This window comes from Barbus barbus (genome assembly GCF_936440315.1).
Source record: "Barbus barbus genome assembly, chromosome: 24".
Taxonomy (NCBI): Eukaryota; Metazoa; Chordata; class Actinopteri; order Cypriniformes; family Cyprinidae; genus Barbus; species Barbus barbus.
Window position 1 is genome coordinate 24,612,837 of NC_136752.1, and position 21,433 is coordinate 24,634,269.

The window sequence follows — 21,433 nt, forward strand, 5'->3', positions numbered from 1 at the left end:
TTTTTCCCCTCAGAATTGCTTGATATACACTTGTAATTGAAAGTTATAAAGCCAAAGGTGCGAGATATATAGTCGTGGCATATAAACTCGCTTTTTTTCTCCGAATTGTGAGAAATAAACTTGGAGTTGCGAGTTATAAATCCAATTCTGAGGGGGAAAAAGACTGATATATTCTCAGAATTGTGAGTTTATGCAATTACAAGTTAAGTCAAAATTGTGAGATATAAAGTCTTTATAACAATTCTGACTTTTTTTGCAATTGCAATTTTTACATCTTTTTTTTTACATGACTTTTTTCTCAGAATTGTGAGTTTAACTCGCAACTCTTAGAAAAAAAGAAAATTACGAGTTTATATCTTACAATTCTGATTTTATAACTCATAATTGCAAGTTTGTCACAATTCTGAGGAGAAAAAAAAGTCAGAATTGGGAGATAAGTAGTAGCAATTGTTTTTTTTATCTTTATTTACTGGCGGAAATGGGCTTCCAATAAAAAAATTATTAATACTAAATAAAAGGCCAAATACTATTTTCAGCATTGCTCTTGTTTTAAAATGATATACATCAAACTTATTTTGCAAGAGATTCTTAAACATTTGAGCAGAGCGCAAGATAAATAGTAGCAGTTGTTTGTTTTTTTATCTTTATTTAGTGGCGGAAATGGGCTTCTAATAAAAAAAAAAAATGTATACTAAATAAAAGGCCAAATACTGTTTTCAGCATTGCTCTTGTTTTTATATCTTACAGTTCTGATTTTATAACTCATAATTGTGAGTTTGTCACACAATTCTGAGGAAAAAAGTCAAAATTGGGAGATAAAAAGTAGCAATTATGTTTTTTTATCTTTATTTAGTGGCGAAAATAAGCTTCCGCTAAAAAAATAAAAATAATAATAGGCCAAATGCTATTTTCAGCATTGCTCTTGTTTTAAAATGTTTTAAACCATCTCACTTATTTTGCAAGAGATTCTTAAACATTTGAGCAGAACTGTACATTAAAAAGGGGGCTTTAGGGGGCTTTTCCCCCTAAAGTCCACTTACACTGATAATGAAGGTTATGTACCAAAACCTGCAGTTTAATTTTATAAGACAATTTTTCATTCTTCCTCTGTCCCTTAGAATCAAATATACTGTTTTTTCTACTTCACCTTTAAGATTTCTATAGTTAAATCACCTCTAGGTGATTTAGGTTGTAAACAACTGGGCGGTCATGTTCATTTCCACATGGTTCTCACCTCATAACCATGATGATTTACGAAGGACCCTTTCTTGCAGCTTATTTTTCAAAAATTGTCTGTGTGTACAAGGGAGCATTAAATTAGTCTTGTTTGGTTTCAAAAAAACAAACACAATCCTTTTCTTGCTTTAAGTAACCAGCCAATTCTAAACCTATAGAAAAACAGTGCAAGATAATGGGGCCAGTCATAGTTAACAACCTAATAGTGCATGTTTAATTGCCGTGCAGTGATTTGTTGTTCAACAATAGTAGTATTCACCCAGCAAACATAAAGCCAGGCTAAAGGTGCCTTTCAGCCCATGCAAAGCCAAATAACCATCAAAACAGGTGCTTTAATGCTTAGTGGATGCTGTAAGAGATGTTTTCAGGCTTGAACAATTTACCCCTTGGGAGCAATAAATGACACCATGGTGAAGAGATGTTGTCTGTTGTCATGGTGACGAATTGCATTCCATTGGGAGTTTAGGGATGAAGGTACATCATACAGGACAGGATCTGCTGCAGTCCCCAAGGTCAAAATCATGATGGTTAACTCAAGCACATTTTACTTGTTTATCATTCAAACCTCTCTCACAGCAAGCAATTCCACCTACTTTGTGTATTGCTGTTTTATAAGGAAATTAATCTTCTTTTTTGGCTCTTTTTTAAGGTTATTGGTGTGTGTGAGAGTGTGTGATTTGTATTTTTATACACCTAATAATGCTGTATTTGTCCTTGAAATAAGGACATGCTTTTATTGATGCATGTGTTGATATGTGACTATAATAAGCTTCTGTTTTGTCTTGAAGCAGTTATGAGATCATTTCCATTTACTGGCTGAGTTACTTGTGAAGTCTAACCTTCTGTTGGAGAGGGTCAAGGTCTGCACAGCTTCAGTGTTCCTCTCAGGGGAGGCTAAAAGTAAGATGAGACGTTAATGGATCCTAAACGTCCTGCAGATAGATCTCTGGCCTTATCAATAATGAAGCATTATTGATTTAATGTTTCTGAATGTGCCACCAAGGATAACCAAACTCACCATTACATCATTCATTTGGCATCTTACAGCGTTTTAGAGAATTGAATTTGGGACTTTGCCATTTTAAAGCTTTTTTGCTGCAAATATGAATCATTTTAGTCTGGCCTCGATGGTGAGGTCTGAGATATCTACAGTTTGCATAGTTACAAGTTTCCGTATTCCTTAACATTTTTTGTTAAATTTTTTAAAGGTTGTTATATATAACTATATAAACGATAGATAGATACCAGCGTATAGCTATATGCAATTTTACACATTCTTCACAATTTTTTATTTTGCAGAATTTCACATCGGTTGCAAAATTTTAAGATACATTTATGTATGGTTTTATCTATTATGAGTCAAAAATTTGTTACTGTTTATATGTAGCCTAACTATATAACTGATAGATATATAGTTACATGTAAGTTAACACACACAAGTTTAAATACACTTATAAAAGTTGAGTTTGTTTTTCAAAAGGTCATCAATTTATCATCACAAGTTACAGTTTATATCTGACTAACTTACAATTTATCAAAAAAAGTTTCTATGTACCTAGATAGATAGATAGATGAATGTTTTTGCTTTGTTAACCGCATACCACTTGTTTTAGCAGAGAATTTAATGCAGTTGTCCAGAGAATTTAATGCGATTGTAATTGAAAATTCTAGTCAAAAGCCTTTTGGTCTTTAGGTCAGAAGGCGTGAAGCTTTCAGTTTGCCTATCAGGTTGTTTTGACCATTCTGAAAGACTTGCATGTGTTGGCTCATATCAAAACCATATGCCTGATTGATTTGGTGTCTTGAGTGAACATTTGAGCCACTGCACATCTAAAGGAGCACCTTTCTTTAAACTTTATTCTGTTCTATTCAGCAGAGATGGAGTTTTGTTTGGCAGGACCTGGGATTTTCCTTTTAGGCCTGAGGTAGAAAACTCTTCTTTTAGGGTAAGCATGAAAATCTTTGAGAAACAGTCATTTATGCTGCAAGCTGTAATTCTGTAAAGATTAATAAAGAAGAAAGTGAGTTGTTTGGTTCAGGTAATACAGGCATGATCTTCTGTTGCACATGATCATATGAACTGGACAGAACTGAACGTGTTGCTCTGACAGTTAGGGTGTAGCTCCATTATGTAAACCCAGAGGTGTAATATGAATGTTGTTTTTGCAACGCTTCACCTGGAACGCTTCAGGGGAAAAAACATCAATCACTGCGACTAGCAGGTTTATGGAGCAAACTCTATCTGCTTTAGGAAAAGCTAGTTTGCTCTATTTTTGCGATAAATATAAGTATGTTTTTGACATGACAGACGTGCATTTGACACTTTAAATGTTTGTAAAATTGGGCAACACATCCTCCTCTGCATAGTCAGCCATCGCCTGTTAACTGGAAAGAAACATGCTGATCAAGAAACACTGACTCACATGTTAGCAAGCTTGTGAAATTTGAGTTTTTCAACAGTGTTAGGAAAAATTGACTTAACTGTTCATATAGTGGCAAAAATAACAAATTTGTCCAATTTATTTATTTTATTTTTTTAGTTGTAAAGAGCTGTAAAGTAGAGGGCTGCATTGGGATTGGGTCCCGCGGGACCCAACGCAAATCTCGCGGGAGCGGGCGGTTTGAACTTTGCTGCGGGCGGGAATGGGCGGCTAAAAAAAAACACTGCGGGATCGGGAGGTAGCCTAGCGACATGATGTCATTGTCAACAAAATCAAAGTACTTGAAGTCTAAAGAAATGCGCGGTAGCCTAAGCGTTTTAGATGTCCCCGATAGCCCAGGCTATATTCATCTTCCCTACCAGTGCGTCAGAATACATGCAGGTCAGGGAAAGAAACAAACATGAATCTCTTTAATAATAGCAATACAATACGTTTTTTCCCCCCCGCGGGACGGGAGAAGACACACAATCAATGCATCTCTATTATCGTGCGGGAATAAATTCTCAGAGTTTTGCGGGTGCGGGCGGGAGTGGACATAAATATTGCGGGAGCGGGCGGGAGTGTAACACACACGTTGCGGGAGCGGGCGGTAATGGTCAGAAATTCGGCGGGCGCGGGCGGGAGCGGGATGAAAAAAAACAGTCCCGCGCAGGGCTCTACTGTAAAGCAATTCTTGATAAAGGTATTCCTTTGAGCTCCAATGAAAGAAAATCTGGCGCCCCATGAATTCAGCGATGCGGAAAACGCGGATGGAATCGTGTTATCCGGTCATAAAAACAGAATTTACTGTTTAAGGCGGAATGTCACGGAATTTGCCAAATTTTGGATGAATAAATTAAAACTAGGTCAAAACGTATACATATACTTAAATCAAAACACGATATGGACTACTCTCTATGACTATTAAGCCACAAAAAGATTATTTAAATATGAATCCTACATGTTCTGCGTGTCTGTGTGAATGAATGGCGCAGATGCACTTTTTTTTTTTTTACTACACACATACTGAAGTATGAGTTTTTAGCTGCCTCAATATACGAGAACATGAACACATGAAAATGATCTCTAGAACTGCTCTGAAAGTCACTTCATGAGCATTTTACCGTGTTTTGTGAGAAAAACTATAGTCATGTGTCTATACAAACAGAAACCTAAAGGTCTTCACAGCAATCTGTCAAAATAAAAGTTTTGTTTAACATGAAGAAACTGTGACAGAAATATATTACTTGTATGCAATTATAGTACTATTACTAACAATACAATTATAATTAAAACATTAGTTTTAAGGAAATATTACAATAAAAAACGGCCCGCGACGCCCCATTGGCGCCGGCCCTGCATATTTACTGTGTTTTATAGGAAATGAACAGAGACATATAATCCTAATAAGTGCTGTAACAGACCCAAATCATCACTGCTGAATAGTTGCATTTTTCCAGTTGCCAAATATGTTAATGAAGTGATTTCTGGCGCTATGGCAATTCTGCGCGGTGTCTGAGATGTTAGCATGTCTTTAATAAGATCAGTCACAAACATGATCCCTGCACGAACTAATGTGTAGTGTCTTATTAACTCACTGTCATGCATTGTGTGCAACACATTTCTTCTCCCTCTTCATTTTCGTCCATTTTCTCCGCTGTTAAACTCTTAAGCCCCTTAAAAGTCCTCGTCCGTACTCCTAACAAGTTTGACCTTAAGACCTCTTTTAAGGGTTAAGATGCTTTCTGAATTACTTTTTTCTTTACTAGGATTTTTTCTTTAATTTTAAGAGTAAACGCCCACATTTCTAAGAATTTTCTTAGAATTTTGTCACTAGGAGCTACTTTTTGCATTAAAATTCTTCATGAATACGGGCCCAGAAAATTAATGTCAAACATAATTTGATAAAAAAATAAAAGCAAATTTGAAAAAGACAAGCCTTAAAATGTAATTTTTGCTAAACCTTTAATCAATTTGGAAAAAAATAAAACAGAATTTGGGAAAAAATAAAACCGATTTCAAAGGGTGCTAAAAATCAAATGGGTTTTGATCACCATAAGAGTGAGTAAATGATGTGGAATTGTCATTTTTGTGCAAACTATTCAAGGTATGCATGCTTTCTTTTAGTGCAAGATAATTCACTTTGTGAAGCAAATGTTCTGCAAGAGAATCAACGTCTGCTCTAGTTCCACAAACACTTCATAAAGGTCCCTCTGACCTAGACCGGTATTGATCTTTGACTATGGTTTCTAGCGTGGCTGTTGAGACCGGACGCCTCCTGCTGTGATCTGTTTAACAAGAGTCCCACTAGAGTGCCTCTGGAAAACTACAAAGTCAGAAGTCCTGACCTTTGCAGTTCAAGCAGAAGCTAATGGGCATCAAACAAAGACCAACAGTTTTTATTTTTATTTTGTTTCCACCCAAGAACCAAATGAATGTGAGTTGATTGATTGTTTTAATGACACTTGAAATCAAGTCATTTTGCCACATCTATTCAAAAGTGTCTGTGATGCGTTTCATGTGATCTCATTGGCCTACAGAGTTCCCCACAAGGTAACGTATGCTTAGCAAACACCACTTCCTCCCGCTACTTCTGCATAATGCGTGTTTCCCATGTCGACCAACAACAGTAAGTTTTGCATTTGTACAACTATATTTTTTGTTTTAATTGAACTGTTTGTACATTTCTCCTTTCCAGGCCGAGTAATATAGGGCATTGCTATTTGTGTTGGCACTTGAACTGATTTAAATGTGAAAATAGGCTTTGAGACTCTTAGTAATGAATGCTGTTGACCTTTCATGCTGTACGTTTAAAGACAAAGATTATATTATAGGAGTAAGAATTCAAAATTCATGTTATTCGGAATATGTGATTGGCTGATGCATATTTTATATTGAATTCTGGCTAATATGTGTATTTTTAAGAAGCAAAGGCCTTTGTTTAGAGTGTCCAGGTATTGTAAGCAGGAAGTCGAATATATAAAACAAATATATTTTAAATATGAAATGTATAGTACACCAAATACTGATTAGTTATGCTTTGGCCTGGTACTGTTACTATGGACAGCATATGCATGTGCAGGTCCACTGTGTTCAAATGCAGCCGCTGGTTTCCTGGCAGAGAGACAGGAAGTGGGGGCTGGGTGCAGTCTGCACTAGTCCGATAACATGCACAAAAACACTGATTCTTGATGCCCTGGTTTGTACATCCCACTCGCTCCAAACTTCAGGGAATTATTCACGTGGTTCTCTCCCAAACCAGCCCCGATCCGTGGCAAAATACAGGAGTGAAGCTGTCAACACTGGTGGCGTGGTGAACAGCTCTCTCTCAGTCCTCTGAGAGGAAATGCGTTGTTTGGGTCGAGTAGCAACAGCCTTCATTCAACTCCAAGAGGGTCAAAGACCTTTGTTCTGTAAAAACACGATCGCTGGTTAAAAAAATGAGATTGCTGTTTATGGAAAATATTGTAGAAATGTTATCTCACTCTGCGCCAGTGTTGATTTTAATCGTTGCCAATTGATTCTGTAATATTGTTTCAAGTACAACATATTTTCCACAAATGCACCTGGCATGGACCATTTATCTACAAAATGAAAAAAATAGTTATTTTATTTTTTATATTATTTTTTTTTGAATGCTTGGTAATTGTCAGAGCATTGATGTGTGGTTCCTAAGGTTTTCTGGGTGGTTGGTAGGTTTTTACTTACCAACGCAAGTCAAAAGGGTCCACCTTCAAATCTCTGCTATTTTGTTTAGAATATTCAAGTCCCAATTTCAGTGTATTATTATTATTGTTTATTTATTTGTTTGAAAATCATAAGTCGGATCACTCATGCCAATTTGACACTGCAAATGTGACACGGAGGCGCTTCTGAAGTGGCATTTAGGTGTCTTTACACAGACCGATTAATACTGCTTAGAGGTGGCATGAATGCATTTACACAGCAAAGATAACCATATGAGAGCAGGCATAATTTAGTCTGACTTTTATGCGACATTATGTCTACACAGAATTTTAAGCAGGCACAGAGCAGCCTCAACTCAGCTGTGTAAAATGCCTTTAGGAAAGTAATAGCACACCTCTCCTCAATAAGCTGCATGAGCTAAGCTATCATTTATGTCTGTAGCAAAACCGCCTGGGAGAAGTTATGTGCTGAAGTTTGATGAGCAATAGTAATAGTGATGCTTTCCTTAGGAGAGATTTGTTCAGTGCATTTTGGCACTATCGCACACCGTGGCTGTTTACAGTGGAGTGTGAGCGCTCTTTGTGTTATTAAGTGTAGCTGCTCTGTGTGTGGAGTGAGTGGGCCGAAACTGTGGCTCTGAGCTTCTGTTGATGTGGAGACAATCCTCAGTGTCATTATCAGGACTCCGTATAGTCTGCAGGAATGTGTTCACAGGTCTTTGTTCACTTCCTCAATACGGTTTCCATATACACAGGTGGCCGTTTAGCAAGACCCAGCATGTAGCAGAAGCCTTTTTCAAAGTGCAGTCTTGGCCTCAATGAACACTGTCATTATTTATTCAGTCTTTTGTCGCTCCAAACTTGTATGACTTTCTCTCTTCCATAGAGAACAAAAGAAGGATTTTGCAGAATACTATCGGTTGCTGTTTTCTACGGTGCCCCAGTAGTGCACAAAACACAACGAAATCTCCACAACATATAGGACTTATTCCGTTGTGTTGAGCTAATTTTGTTGTGTTGTGGTTTGTTTTCGCTGTGTTGCGACTTGTTTCCGTTGCGACTTGTTTCCGTTGCGTTGTACTAATTTCGTAGTGTTGCGACTTATTTGTGTTGTGCTGATTTTGTTGTGTAGTGGCTAATTTTCATTGTATCGCGGCTTGTTTCCATTGTGTTGGGCTGATTTGCGTTATGTTGTGGCTTGTTTCCATTATGCTGTGCTTATTTGCGTTATGTTGTGGCTTGTTTCCATTGTGTTACAACTTGTTTCCATTGTGTTGTGCTGATTTTGTTGTCTAGTGGCTTGTTTTCATTGTATCACGGCTTGTTTCCATTGTGTTGTGCTAATTTTGTTGTGTAGTGGCTTGTTTTCATTGTATCACGGCTTGTTTTTGTTGTGTTGTGCTGATTTTGTTGTGTAGTGGCTTGTTTTCATTGTATCACGGCTTGTTTCCATTGTGTTGTGCTGATTTTGTTGTGTAGTGGCTTGTTTTCATTGTATCACGGCGTGTTTCCATTGTGTTGTGCTAATTTTGTTGTGTAGTGGCTTGTTTCCATTGTGTCACGGCTTGTTTTTGTTGTGTTGTGCTGATTTTGTTGTGTTGTGGCTTGTTTCCATTGTATCGCGGCTTGTTTTTGTTGTGTTGTGCTGATTTTGTTGTGTTGTGGCTTGTTTCCATTGTATCGCGGCTTGTTTCCATTGTGTTGTGCTAGTTTTGTTGTGTTGCGGCTTGTTTCCTGTATGCTGTGCTTATTTGCATTATGTTGCAGCTTGTTTCCATTGTGTTCAGCTAATTTCATTGTGTTGTGACTTGTTTCCTTTGTGTTGTGCTAATTTTGTTTGTGGCTTGTTTCTGTTTTGTTGTGGAGATTTCGTTGTGTTCTGCACTACTGGGCCAACATAGTTTTCCACACAAGTGCAATGAATTTAGGTTGAAGCTTTCAAGCTTTAAAAAGATGTGTTGCGGAACTTTTGAATTGGATCTTTTCAATGAATCGGTTGATCTAGTTCACAAGATCAGATTTATTTTTATTTTATTTTAATCATGCAAAGTTATTGTATAATATTACAAAACCGCCCAAGTCAAATGAACTGCATTCATAATATGTTTGTATATGAAAGCATTAATTCATGCTTTTATGTGCTTTTTGAAGCTCAAGTTCCCAATTAAAGTAATTGTGTGTAAATAAGTGAACAGTACAAGTCTTCACAATTTTGTCTTCCACAATCATAAAGGTTTAGAACAACATGAGGGTGAGTATATAATAAATACATTTTAAGATGAACTATTCCTTTAAGAAACATTATATTTCAAATGAAGTGCGGGTCAGGTCCAGTCCTTTCCTGTGCTGACAGAACTGATTTGTCAAATTGGCGACATGGAACTGTATGCATAATAAATCTGATGAATAGGCCCTGAGGACAGGAGCTTATACAACTATTGTGGTGGTATGCTTTGGGTTAAGCTTTTAAAAATTAATTTGAGCCTGGTCCTTGTATTCTTTTATATAATATTGATCTAGCTATCAAAGGCTTATCATAATGGCTTATCGCAATGGCTTGCACCTTTTTGAATGTATCTTGCTTTTGTATTTGTTTCCTATCATTAAATAACTCCAGCCCAAATGAAGTTTTGTCCAGAAGAAAGTATAAAGAATAGTAAAAAAATTTAAAAGTACTACTAGTATTTTATTTTGCCAGAGAAGCTGTTGGATTTGAAACTGGTTGGATCTGAAATTGTTGGTGTTGTCAGAATGGGGTAATTGCAGTTCATAATTGTGAGATTATGCACAGTTGCACCAGGATAATACAGTTATTTAGGGGTCTTGTTTTCTCTCGCCTGTGGGAGACTGATTTTTTATCTGTTGATATAGACCCAATTAAGCAGTTGTTTGTCTTCCTTTTCTGTTGTGTGCAGTTTGACATGCTTTGATTCAATTCTGTGTACAAAACGCATCTCAAATTTTACTTATTGCATATGTTGAGGTACCTTGATGTAAATACACATTTAAATAGTTTCCGCAACAATCATGATAATTGTAGATATCATGCCATGTGTTATGCAATACGGATATTGTGAAAAATCAGAGCAGCCATATGTTTTGTACATTCGTATGTTGCACAAGAGACAAAAGCAGAGTTAAAACAGCACATGAAAAACTCTCAATTAGTTCTGCTATGAGACTCTTGTAAACTTCTCAGTGTAATGAGACAGCCGGGTAAATAGACGCGAACGCTACAAAGGAATGGCCCATTTGGGCAGCTTGGACAATCACCCTAGTGTGTCAAACAGGTGTGGAGTAGAAACCGTCTCAAACACCCTGAAATATAAATAGTTCTGCTGTGTTTCTCTGTGAAAGAATGTGCCATCTGAATAGGGGTGACTGAATAGGTTTGTTGATTTGAACCATAGGCACATTTAATTTTATCCACACAAGACCTTGGCAACAAATACCAGTCTATATTAGAATATAGGTAGCATTTAGTAACTTTAAATCCATTAAAATTATCAGTTTTAATTAAGAGTATTAATATATGAAAATAAACTTTACATCATATGTGACCCTGGAGTATTAAACCAGCATATACATTTAAGTCATTAAGAAAAAAATACATTACTGGAAATGAGCCATGTTGTCACAATGGGAAAAATTAAAATTAAAATTTTCAAATTCAAAAGAAAAAGAAAAAAAGGTACAGAGGTATCTAAGTATTTTCACCAACAAATAGTAATAAATAAATATACAAAAGTTTAAAACTACTTGAGCTGGGGAGAGGTAGATATAGATTTTTGTATTAGGCTATAAAAGGTCATAAGTTTAAAAAAGTAATTTCAGAAAATATTTTTGTTCTTATTTATTTATTTATTTCAAAGTATTGGTTTTATATTCAACTGTACCGTTTGTTTTTCCTGGGATGGCCACTCAGTTAAAAAAAATAGGCTATATATATATATATATATAATTTATTTTATTTATTTATTTTATCATAAATCCCAGGAAAACAAATTGTACAATTGAAAACAAAATGTTTTGTGAGTGCGGGCGCGTTGAAAATTAAAGGGTTAAGACACTTTTCACCCGTGTGACAACTAGCCCCGGTCTTTTCTTCATATACTTACAGAGAGTGTGGCTCTTTGAGTGGGAGGAGCCAGTGTCGCTCGCTCTCGGACTGTGATTGCGTTTCTCCGCGGATCTCGAGGGAGCTGCAGGCAGTGAGATCACATCCTCGAGTCGTTCATAACTCCGGCTCAAATCTGCGACATACGCGCCAGCCTTGCAGGACTACCGCGTAGCGACGTATAAACGCGTTTCAGATTGTATCTGCAGGTTCTTCCAGTCATCGGTGGCTATGGAATGCGGTTTCACTTAAATACTCCTCCTCCTCTTCTTAGTGGGGTCGCGCATTTTGTCTCGGCTCGTTGTGTCGGATCTATCGGTTCAGTGTGTAACCGAGCGCCATGTGGCCCAGGAACGATTTTGAGGACGGATTCGACGCTTATAAAATAGGTAAGAGCCTAGCGCTTGTGTAATAACAGACTGTAAGCCAGATATATGCTGATCGCGTGTAACGGAGCGTGCATTGTTCCGGGCTCTTAGGCTGTGATATTATTATGTGATGTGATGTTATTGAACTGTGATGGTTTGACAGCATCACTCGTGTCACCTTCAGCTTTGTCTTTGAGGCACATATGGACGCAAGGGTCTCTAACGTGTTCTGTCTCTTTAATAGGGGGGTCTTTTTAATATATGCAGTGCTGTGGCACACGCATATAAATTATGGAGTGGTGTAAAATGGAGTGGTTTCCCCCTAAAATAAACAAATATTGTCGTTTTTCTAAAGCAAAGTATTAACTTATCTAGAATATTTATTTAGTTTATGGTTTGTAGCTACTATTAATGTTAGATGTGTAATAAAAAAATATATATTTTTAAATATTTCATTATTTATAAATGTGTTATTGCATTATACATTTTGTGATTTACATAATTGTATTTTTTTCTCTCTCAAATATCGAAGTATAATTTGCTTACATGCATCTTTAAGTCCATGTATTTTTTTATTATTCTTTATTTCTTTATTTTTTTAAACACATTGTATAGTGATGACAGTAAAATCCAAACAAACACGTGCTCAGTATTTAGTAGCTTGTGTTTTTACACTTTTTGTGTGTTTGAAAGATGTCTAAATATTGAACAGTGATGCAACAGATTCTGATAGTCTCTTAATAATTCATATCACGTTGCATAACTGTTGGTCTAGAAGTTGCTGGAGCCTCATCAACAACAAGCCCTGTGTTTACCCGGGATATTTACAGATCTGCTACTCTGTCACGATGGCTAATGTGGATCGCTTTCATATGAACTGCTATGAACTTGAGGTTTTCCACCCAGGAATTATGGAGACCTAACCTTAGTGATTTCAGCTGGAGTTTGGCTTCTGCTGGTCTTGAACTCTTGTAGGTTTGAGATTCATAATAAAGCATCTGAAGTATTTTTTGGTTTTCTGTTTATTGCTGTTTCAGGGAAAAGTGCTTCAGACTCAGTTTTCCAAGATGTATGGCACAATAAAAATGCGTGTGTTAGGAGTATAGATTTTGCTGACTGTACCTGGAAGAAAAAGATGTATACTTTCCACAGTTTTTATATCAAGTTCATTATCAACTCAAAAATATATCTGTTGAAATTTTTCATTACACACAACTTTGTTTTATGAGTCGGTATTAAGATGTTTTCTCCACTATTTGGAAGCAAATCAAAATGTTCAGAGATGTTGGCAAGAGAGTTTATATATTCCACTTTTTTCCTGCCAGGCATTACGGGGGGCAGCCTAAATGGTGGTGTCTAAACGGATAACACCTAGATAGATTAGTCCAGCAGAAATTGGGGACGAGCCCTCTAGGGCAAGTCTGACTATTTGGTTCACTGAACTTCACCTTGTTTTAGTCGTTTTTGGCCCACAATTAGCCAAAAAAATGTTAGAGGAGATATTTGTATATGTATAATTCTAATATTTTTTACTAAACTACATTAAAAGTTTTTATTTTATTTTGTTTATCGTTCAAAAGCTAGAGGTCATTCGGGTTTTTAAATGATTTAAAAGAAGTCTAGTATAGCCTTCTCAGTTGTTTTCAAATACAGTAAAACACCAATATTGTGAAATATTGTTACCATTTGAAATAAAAATGTCTATTTTAATATATTTTAAAATGTAATTCATTCCTGTGAGGTCAAACCTGATTTTTTTCAGCAGCCATCGCTCCAGTAATATAACATTCTAATATGATAATTTTGTGTTTAAGAAACATCTCTTATTATTAATGTTGAAAACAGTATTCCTTGATCAATAGAAGGTTCAAAAGAACAGCATTCATTTGAAAATCATTAGAAATCTTTACTGCCACTTTAGATCAATTTAATGTGTTTGTGCAAAATAAAATTTAAAAGTAAATAAATAAATAAAATTGTACTTCCCCCGACATCTTAATGGCAGTGTGTGTATAAAATACTAAAACAAAACTATTGATTTTAATAACTATTAATAATAAAACAAATACTGTTAATATTAACTTTTAATATGAGTCATATAGATTTAAGTCTCAAAGTACATCATTTTCCTTTTTTTTTTCTTCAGATTTCCATGACATTTGGTTTACATGTAGTTTTTTTTATTTAATGATTCTGAATAAGAAGCGGTTGTTGATTCTCAACCCTATCTTTGTTCACATTCATCTTGTTTCATTGACGTTATGTGTTTTTATCTGAAATTTGCCCAGTTGTCCGGTTGCACTTCTGTGTCATTTTTGAATGCTCACTTAACTAAACGACATTCATTGTGAATAAACAAAGTTGTTGGACATGACATCCCTCCTCTTCCATGGTAACCATGCTCTGTTTGTCTCCTAGGTTCGAGCACGTCCTCTCCTGGATGGGTCCCTGGCTGCGACTCAGCATGGCAAGCTTCCTCTTCCGCCACTGGCATTAGCAGCCGCGGGCGACGTCACAGCGCTACCTCGGACAGTGGCGATACCGGCATCGGAACCTCTTGTTCTGACAGCGTAGAAGGTACGAGACGTTTATGAACAAACCACTTGTGGCTCGGCTGACCAGCTTTAATCTGTTTTGTGAGGTGTGAAACGTGTTATTGATTGGCTGTTTGTAATTCATGCCTGGTTTTCGCAGTCAGACGTTTTCTAGCAAGCTCATTACAAAATCAGGCCAAAGTCATGACCCGTCTCCTCATTCTTCGCTTTAGTCAGACAAAACCTCAAATAGGATCGGCTCTAGTTTCACCGTGAGCAACAAATACAGAGATTTTAATGCTTTAGCGAGGTCAAACCAGAGCTTTCTTCCTGTTATTTGTCGACCACTTTGATTTTTGAGAAGTTACCCTGAGCAAGCAACGGATTGCAAAATCCTCTAGAATTGGGTCACGCTTCAGTGTCTCTTAAATATATGTAGGCCAGTGTGTCCAATGGCTTATGGGTAGAGATTATAAGATGCTGAGTAACGTTAAATCCATTAGTTTTCTCTTTTTCCAAACGACTGTTTGCATCTAAACACTCTGATTCTGTCAGAAAATGATGCCATGAGGAAATACGTGATTACTGGTGCCTCAAGCTGATCCTTCACTTTGAGCCAAATGTTTTTTTTTGTTGTTTTTTTGTTTTTTTAGTTACTTTACTAGTTACTTCAAAAAGTAATCTGATTACGTAACTTTAGACAGTATAGGAATTATAATGCCAACCATATGCATAATTTTCTCCAAATTATAATGTTAATATTAGTCTACTCTTAGTCTAGGTAAAGCACTGTAAGATTTCATCTAAGGCCCCGTTTACACTAGTGCGTTTTCGTTTTAAAACGCATAAATTTTGCTACGTTTGCACCTATCGTTTACACTACTCCGGCATTTTCGAGGTAGAAAACTGAAAGTTTTGAAAATGCTGCAGACCCCGTTTTAGTTTGAAAACTCCAGGGTTGCGTTTCAGTGAAAACGGACCAAAACGGAGACTTTTCAAAACGATGGCGTGCCTGCCCACATTCGCTCTGCGTATCCTTGACGACCGTGTAAACAATAACATCATGTTCATTGTTGTACCCATAGATATGTTTGGGTAGATTCCCCATTTGACCGCTCTAAGCACGCAGATCCGCCATCTAAATAAAAGGGAATCTACCTATACATATCTATGGTTGTACCTGCATGAATGGTCATGTGACATGCGTTTTAGGTTGTGTAGTGTAAACGGAGATCGTTTCTGAAACGTACCGGAAATGCCAGTGTAAACGGGGATCGTTTTCATTCTAAAACGGCGTTTTAAAACGAAAACGCACTAGTGTAAACGGGGCCTAAGATAAAATGTTATTAGACGATTTAGTTGTAAAATTGTCAGTCTTGGATTGGGTATCTTAATGTCTCACCAATTGTGTGTATAATAAATCTTAGCCTAGAGTTTTGGCAGTAACCTACATGGGATGTACCTACGGTTAATGTAAAGCTTTCAAGGTTAGGGAGATGAAAATTATGGACTAAAGGCTGTTTGGGTTTTAGTTGCAATGGTGATTGAATGATGATTGTCAAAACAAGCACAACATATTATATCTGCCTATATTTCTTGCATAGGAACTCTAATATGGTCATACATATTTCATTGTATATAACTACCAACAGCTTAGCAGCTATAATCAGCAAGGCAGCTCAGTAAATACATTTGCTGTAGAATGCTTCATGCATTATGCAGGAGAATTCAGGCAGTTCCTTTACAATTACGTTCAAAACAAACTCATGGAACACATTTACAAACACAAATTGAATGTCACTTAAGTTTAGCAGCACTAATGAGCTTTATTTACTAGATGCTGGTGGTCAGCAGTGTTGGGCTAACGCATTACAATTAATACAAGTTACGTAATCAGATTACTTTTTTGAAGTAACTAGTAAAGTAACACATTACTTTTTTAATTTAGAAGGAAATATTAGGCTACTTTTTCAAACGAGTAACGCCACTTACTTTGTTTCCCATATACTGACTGACAGCTCTCGCGTTGCCATGTTGAGAGAAATCGGGAGTGAGTGCAGAGGCGTTGTGCGCTGTGTGAACACGATGCTTACTGTAGTTCTAGACTAAATATGAACATGCATTTACTCATCTCACTGTACAAAAACAGATTCAGTATTCGTCAAAATCAATAAAAACAGTCAAATGCAAACTCAGAATATTACAAACCTGCAATAGTAACCTAACTAGTTTAATACAACCAAGATGAAGTTTCTTTCAAAGTACGACTGTTTCACTGCAGTGAGACCAATGTGATTTTTCAGACAATGCACCGTCGAGCTGTGCAGAGTGGAGGAAATCTGATAAAGAAAGGCCTACGAATGATTCTCCAAAATAAGCCTCTTTGTTTTAATCTGGCCATGTTGTACTGTGCTCAAGAATGGATTTATGCAGGCCTACCCTGAAGTCCTTCTCTCCTGAATCTTTCTTTCATGAAGAAAACTAATGCAGGCTCACTGACTGTAATCTACATGAAAAGGAATCTGGGAGACTCTGTAAAACTGCTATATCTAGTTTTCAGCTTACAGTTGGCTTATTTCATTTTCACTCCATAAAACACTGAAACAGTCTGGCACATTTAGCCATAATGTACAGACAGCAGCACCCTATAATTTAATAGTTACTGTCCCATTTCCTTATTTTTCTGGGATGATTTAAGTGGTCTTTCCCAAGTTTTAGAAATACAGAATTGATATATATATATATAATATATGTTGAGTTTGATAAGTTTGAAACTCGCCTGTTATTTTTGAGAATCACTGATCTAGTTTCTCTTTTTTGCATGTCTACAACAATGCTATTGCTGATTGCTAGTCAAAGGCCTTAGCTTTTTCTGTGTTTTTATACTGGGGGTGTGCTCTTCTCATGTGGATTTCATAATTAGCAGACGGCCTCATTACGGTTCGTTAGAAAGTGCCGTATATCTGTGAGCCTGGGGACATGTCCTGCATCGAGGACATCCTGTCATATTGTACTCAGATGCAGAGTCACCAGGCCTCAAGCCAACTGGCATAAAAAAGGCTAATGAATTCAGTACATTTAGATTTAGATACAATTTATAGGGAGATTTGGTTTTCTGACTGGTGAAATAGCCTGTTTAATGTTGAATAGAATTAGGCATTTACAACAATTATTGGTGGATATTAGTGATTTTATTTTATTTTTTATATTTATTTATCAGTTGATATGAGATATATTGGTATTGTAAGTTTAATTGTGCTTTTAAATCTATTGTTTTGATTTTACAAAGAATTATTTTTTTTCCTTTTGAAGAAGTTATGTATGTATATTAAGTAATTTTATCAATCTAATGAAGTAATTGTAACCTGTCTGCAGGAAATTGCTAAGTCTAAAGGTTGCTTTATGGTAATCAGCTGTCATCTTGCCCTTTGGCCCCTGATGGTCTCACGACAGAGCGACTTTTCCTTGTAAGATGTCTTCATTCTCAAAACCCTGTCCTGCCAAAGTGTCAGGCTTTCCTGTGACACGTGTTTAACCTTGAGAAAAGTGCCAGAGACGTGTCCTCTTGCAGATTAATTTACCTACTTTCATCCACCTTGAGGATCAGAATTCCCTCTCTCCAAATGAGCTGCCAGTGGCTGACCTAGAAGAAGGCCCAGGAAATTCCTTTAGTTTGGAACCAGGACGCCACATGACCTGAGTCACTAATTATACCTTTCCATGGGCAGCAGCAGCAGTTTTGTAATTACCCCTGAGGGGCTCATGGCTCCTTTCGGGGACTCCATTCTTGTTTCAACAACTCTTGCATGGGATTGATGTTATGAGAATGACATAGCTAGTCTTAATTCATCAAGAATCATGTTCATTGCCCCACTTGCAATACGTCTGATCTGAGTGTTGTTTTTGCCTGGTACTCATGGTACATGCTTTTCCATGGAGCACTTACGCAACGTAGTTCAGGACGGTAAAGGTGTCATCTTGCTGTGTGAGGATCAGCTGTGTCGAAAGGAAACCTGAGTCGCATGAGTTATCAGCCAAGAATAAACACAGAGGTGCCCTAAGACTTGCTGGAAAAGATGCCTTGGATGCCACTGAAGCATCCATAAATACACAAGGAGCAAGTGACGTGCATACCGTGTATTTGCGCTGTTTTTTAACCTTTTGACTGCACTATGTCACACATCAGTGCTTATTTGTAGGAGAGAAGCCATTGTCTGTGTATTTAATGACAAAATATGTATTTGTATTCAGATTAAACCAGATGTAGGGTGGGTTTAGACTAAAATACCATTTAAGATGTAGCTCTGTTCCATTTATAGTTTCCATGTAGAAAATGTGCGCTATATATTTCATAAAGATTGTAATAAAAACAGAATATACAATTTGATGTAAAATAAAGCTTAGAAAATATTATTGTTCAATATAAATAGTTAATGCTTAATATAAATTCATTTGAAAGTAATTATAGTTATTCGTGCTTTAACATTTTTGAATTTTAAACCAAAAATGTGTCAAAATTAAATAGTAGTATTTTAAACCAAAGGTCTTTCCAAACTTTTTTAGGTGTATTCCATATATAGTTTCCTTGTTGCAAATATGCATTCTACATTTCATAAAAGTATTTATTTATGCTTTTTCAAAATAAGTATATAAGTATAGTTTTTGGACTTTGAGCAGATCGCTATAAATATGGTTGCTTTATTGTCAGGGTTCACATGGGTCTTAGTTTGTTTGTGGTTTGGTGAATATTGAAGATTGTATATCGTAGTTATATTGACAGGTAGTAATATTTTGACAAAAGTCTGGTTTCCAAAACTGGTAAATAATCTTATAAGTTGCCACAGTTTAAAAAACTAGTATAAATCCAGTGGTAATAATGAAATCTGTCTCTTCAAATCTTCACTGAACATCTCAGTCCCAAGAGAATTCCAGGTCAAAATGCCTGTATTAGATTTGGGCTAGATTAGCTCCTGGCACTGTCAGATTAGCCAGTTGGGACTAGCGTATTAGCATTTGACTGAGAGTTGGGTAATGCAGTTAGCATGATTAAGGGGGGTATTGTTTGCTCATGGCCTTCTGTGCCTTGTACCCCATAACCCCACCCCGAAACATATTTCATATGCCAGCTGCTCCCTACCCATCGCGCTAATGATGGCTTAGACACCGAATGAGGAATGAGTTTGACACAACACTGCATTAACATTCTCTTCGTAGTTTACATGAGAGCTAAAACTGTTTTCCTCAAGTAACTGCTAGATTTTTGGGTGTGTTTGCAATTGTTATATAGATATGAAGTATTTTGTCAATGAATATCTAATGAGGTATATGGTAGGCTTATTTAATTTGCTAATTGCTCATATCAGCTCATGCATATATGCAAGACAAATTTGTTAATTTACCTTGCAGATATGTCCTGCCGTTGCTTCATGGCCGTTAGCCTAATAGCATTTCCTCCCAAAGCCAAAAACAATCACTTTTTATGTCAGTAACAGTCCGGCCAAATGTACCGCTACCAAAAAAAGTTCCCTCAACCTCTTTTAGCATATCAGAAAGTATTCTACTTTTCAGTTTTGACTTGCCACACTTTGAATAGCTTGGACTTCTTTGAGTTGTCTTGGTAAAAGTGTTTTTTTTTTATTTTTTAGACTTATACATTTTTATAATATAATATAAAACAAATGTTAAAGATTTTATTTAAATATTTACATATATTTTTATACATTGTTTTTAGTTAAATAGACAAAAAAATTATTCTTTATATATATTTTTATACATCTTTTATGTTTATTAAAAATACATAATTTATGTACATACAAATTTAAAATATAATATGTCATATAAAAAATAGAAATTAATTTATATATATATATATAAGTCATTATTCATCATCTCATTTGAATAAAGAAAATATTTTTTTCTAATTTAAATAATAACATTGTAACTGGAATAACTGACAGTGACTGAATTATTGATAATTAATGCACAACCAAGGTAGTAATATGGCCACAATGTGAAATGTCAATTTCATTTAACGCCTAACAATCTACATATTACATTTACATTTATGCATTTAGCAGACGCTTTTATCCAAAGCGACTTACATTGCATTCAAGTTACAGTTTTTACATTTTATCAGCTCTTGCTTTCCCTGGGAATCGAACCCATGACCTTGGCATTGCTAGCGCCATGCTCTACTATTTGAGCTGCAGGAAAACATATTAAAGAAAGCTTGTAGAATGTGTGACTTAAGTCCATTTGGGTTGTTCTTTATTGTAGTGTGTGATGATCTAGTGAATCTAGTGAAGCCCCCTACCTGATTTCCAGAATGTCTTTTCTCTGGCATCTGCTTTGAGACATCTGGCATCTTCATTTACTCATCTGACATATTGTGTTGTGTTGAAAGCTCAGTGGTGTCAACCAGTGTTAAAAATCCTGCCAGCTTTGGGTCACCCAGAACTAACGCACCGTTTCACCTTTTGGCAGAGGCGGCAGGATTTTCTGTGCATGTGAACACCGGCTTAATCAATTCTGAATTAAGGGTCAAGCAGAGCGTTGATTAAATCGCACCCAAATAGGATTTTCCATCACAACTCCGTAACTTGGAGAACCAGTCTGTGTAGTAAGCGGATGGTTAATAAGATGCCATGTTTTTATAGACGAAGGCAGCATGAAAGGATGGAAGTCCGTCTGTGTGAAGCTTTCTAATTACATTTGGAGTGCAGCCACACTCGCACTTGGAAGCTCCTGCCCTGCCCTTTTTAATTAATAATCTCTATGGGTTTTAACCGCACAACCAGGGCGGACTAGCTTGCATTTTTTTTCTCCCTGTTGAAAGTAGATCGGTTTAGTATCCAGCATATCTTGATCGTATTATGGAGGACAGGAGAAGTTAAGGACTTCCTAATGAAAATCTAGTTGTTTATGTATAAGACTAGTTAAGGTCAGTATTAGAAATCACATGGAGGTGGTAATTGAGTTAGTAATGCAACAAGAAACAGCATTCAGAGCCTTTTAGTCTTATTAAATATTGTATTTCCAAATGATCTGGGATATTCAGTGAGGATTTTGTATG

The 21,433-nt window shown here is 36.4% G+C and overlaps 1 protein-coding gene across 1 annotated transcript in view; it reads left to right on the forward strand.

Moving 5' to 3' along the window:
• The first annotated feature begins 11,573 nt into the window (after positions 1 to 11,573).
• The window catches only part of LOC306844315 (centrosomal protein of 85 kDa-like), a 57,682-nt gene continuing 47,822 nt past the window's right edge, over positions 11,574 to 21,433 (forward strand). Inside the window, 4 exon segments of the mRNA XM_079376332.1 lie at positions 11,574 to 11,721; positions 11,723 to 11,788; positions 11,790 to 11,848; positions 14,246 to 14,404. Coding sequence (XP_079232458.1) covers positions 11,696 to 11,721; positions 11,723 to 11,788; positions 11,790 to 11,848; positions 14,246 to 14,404 — 310 coding nt within the window. The 5' untranslated portion in view covers positions 11,574 to 11,695.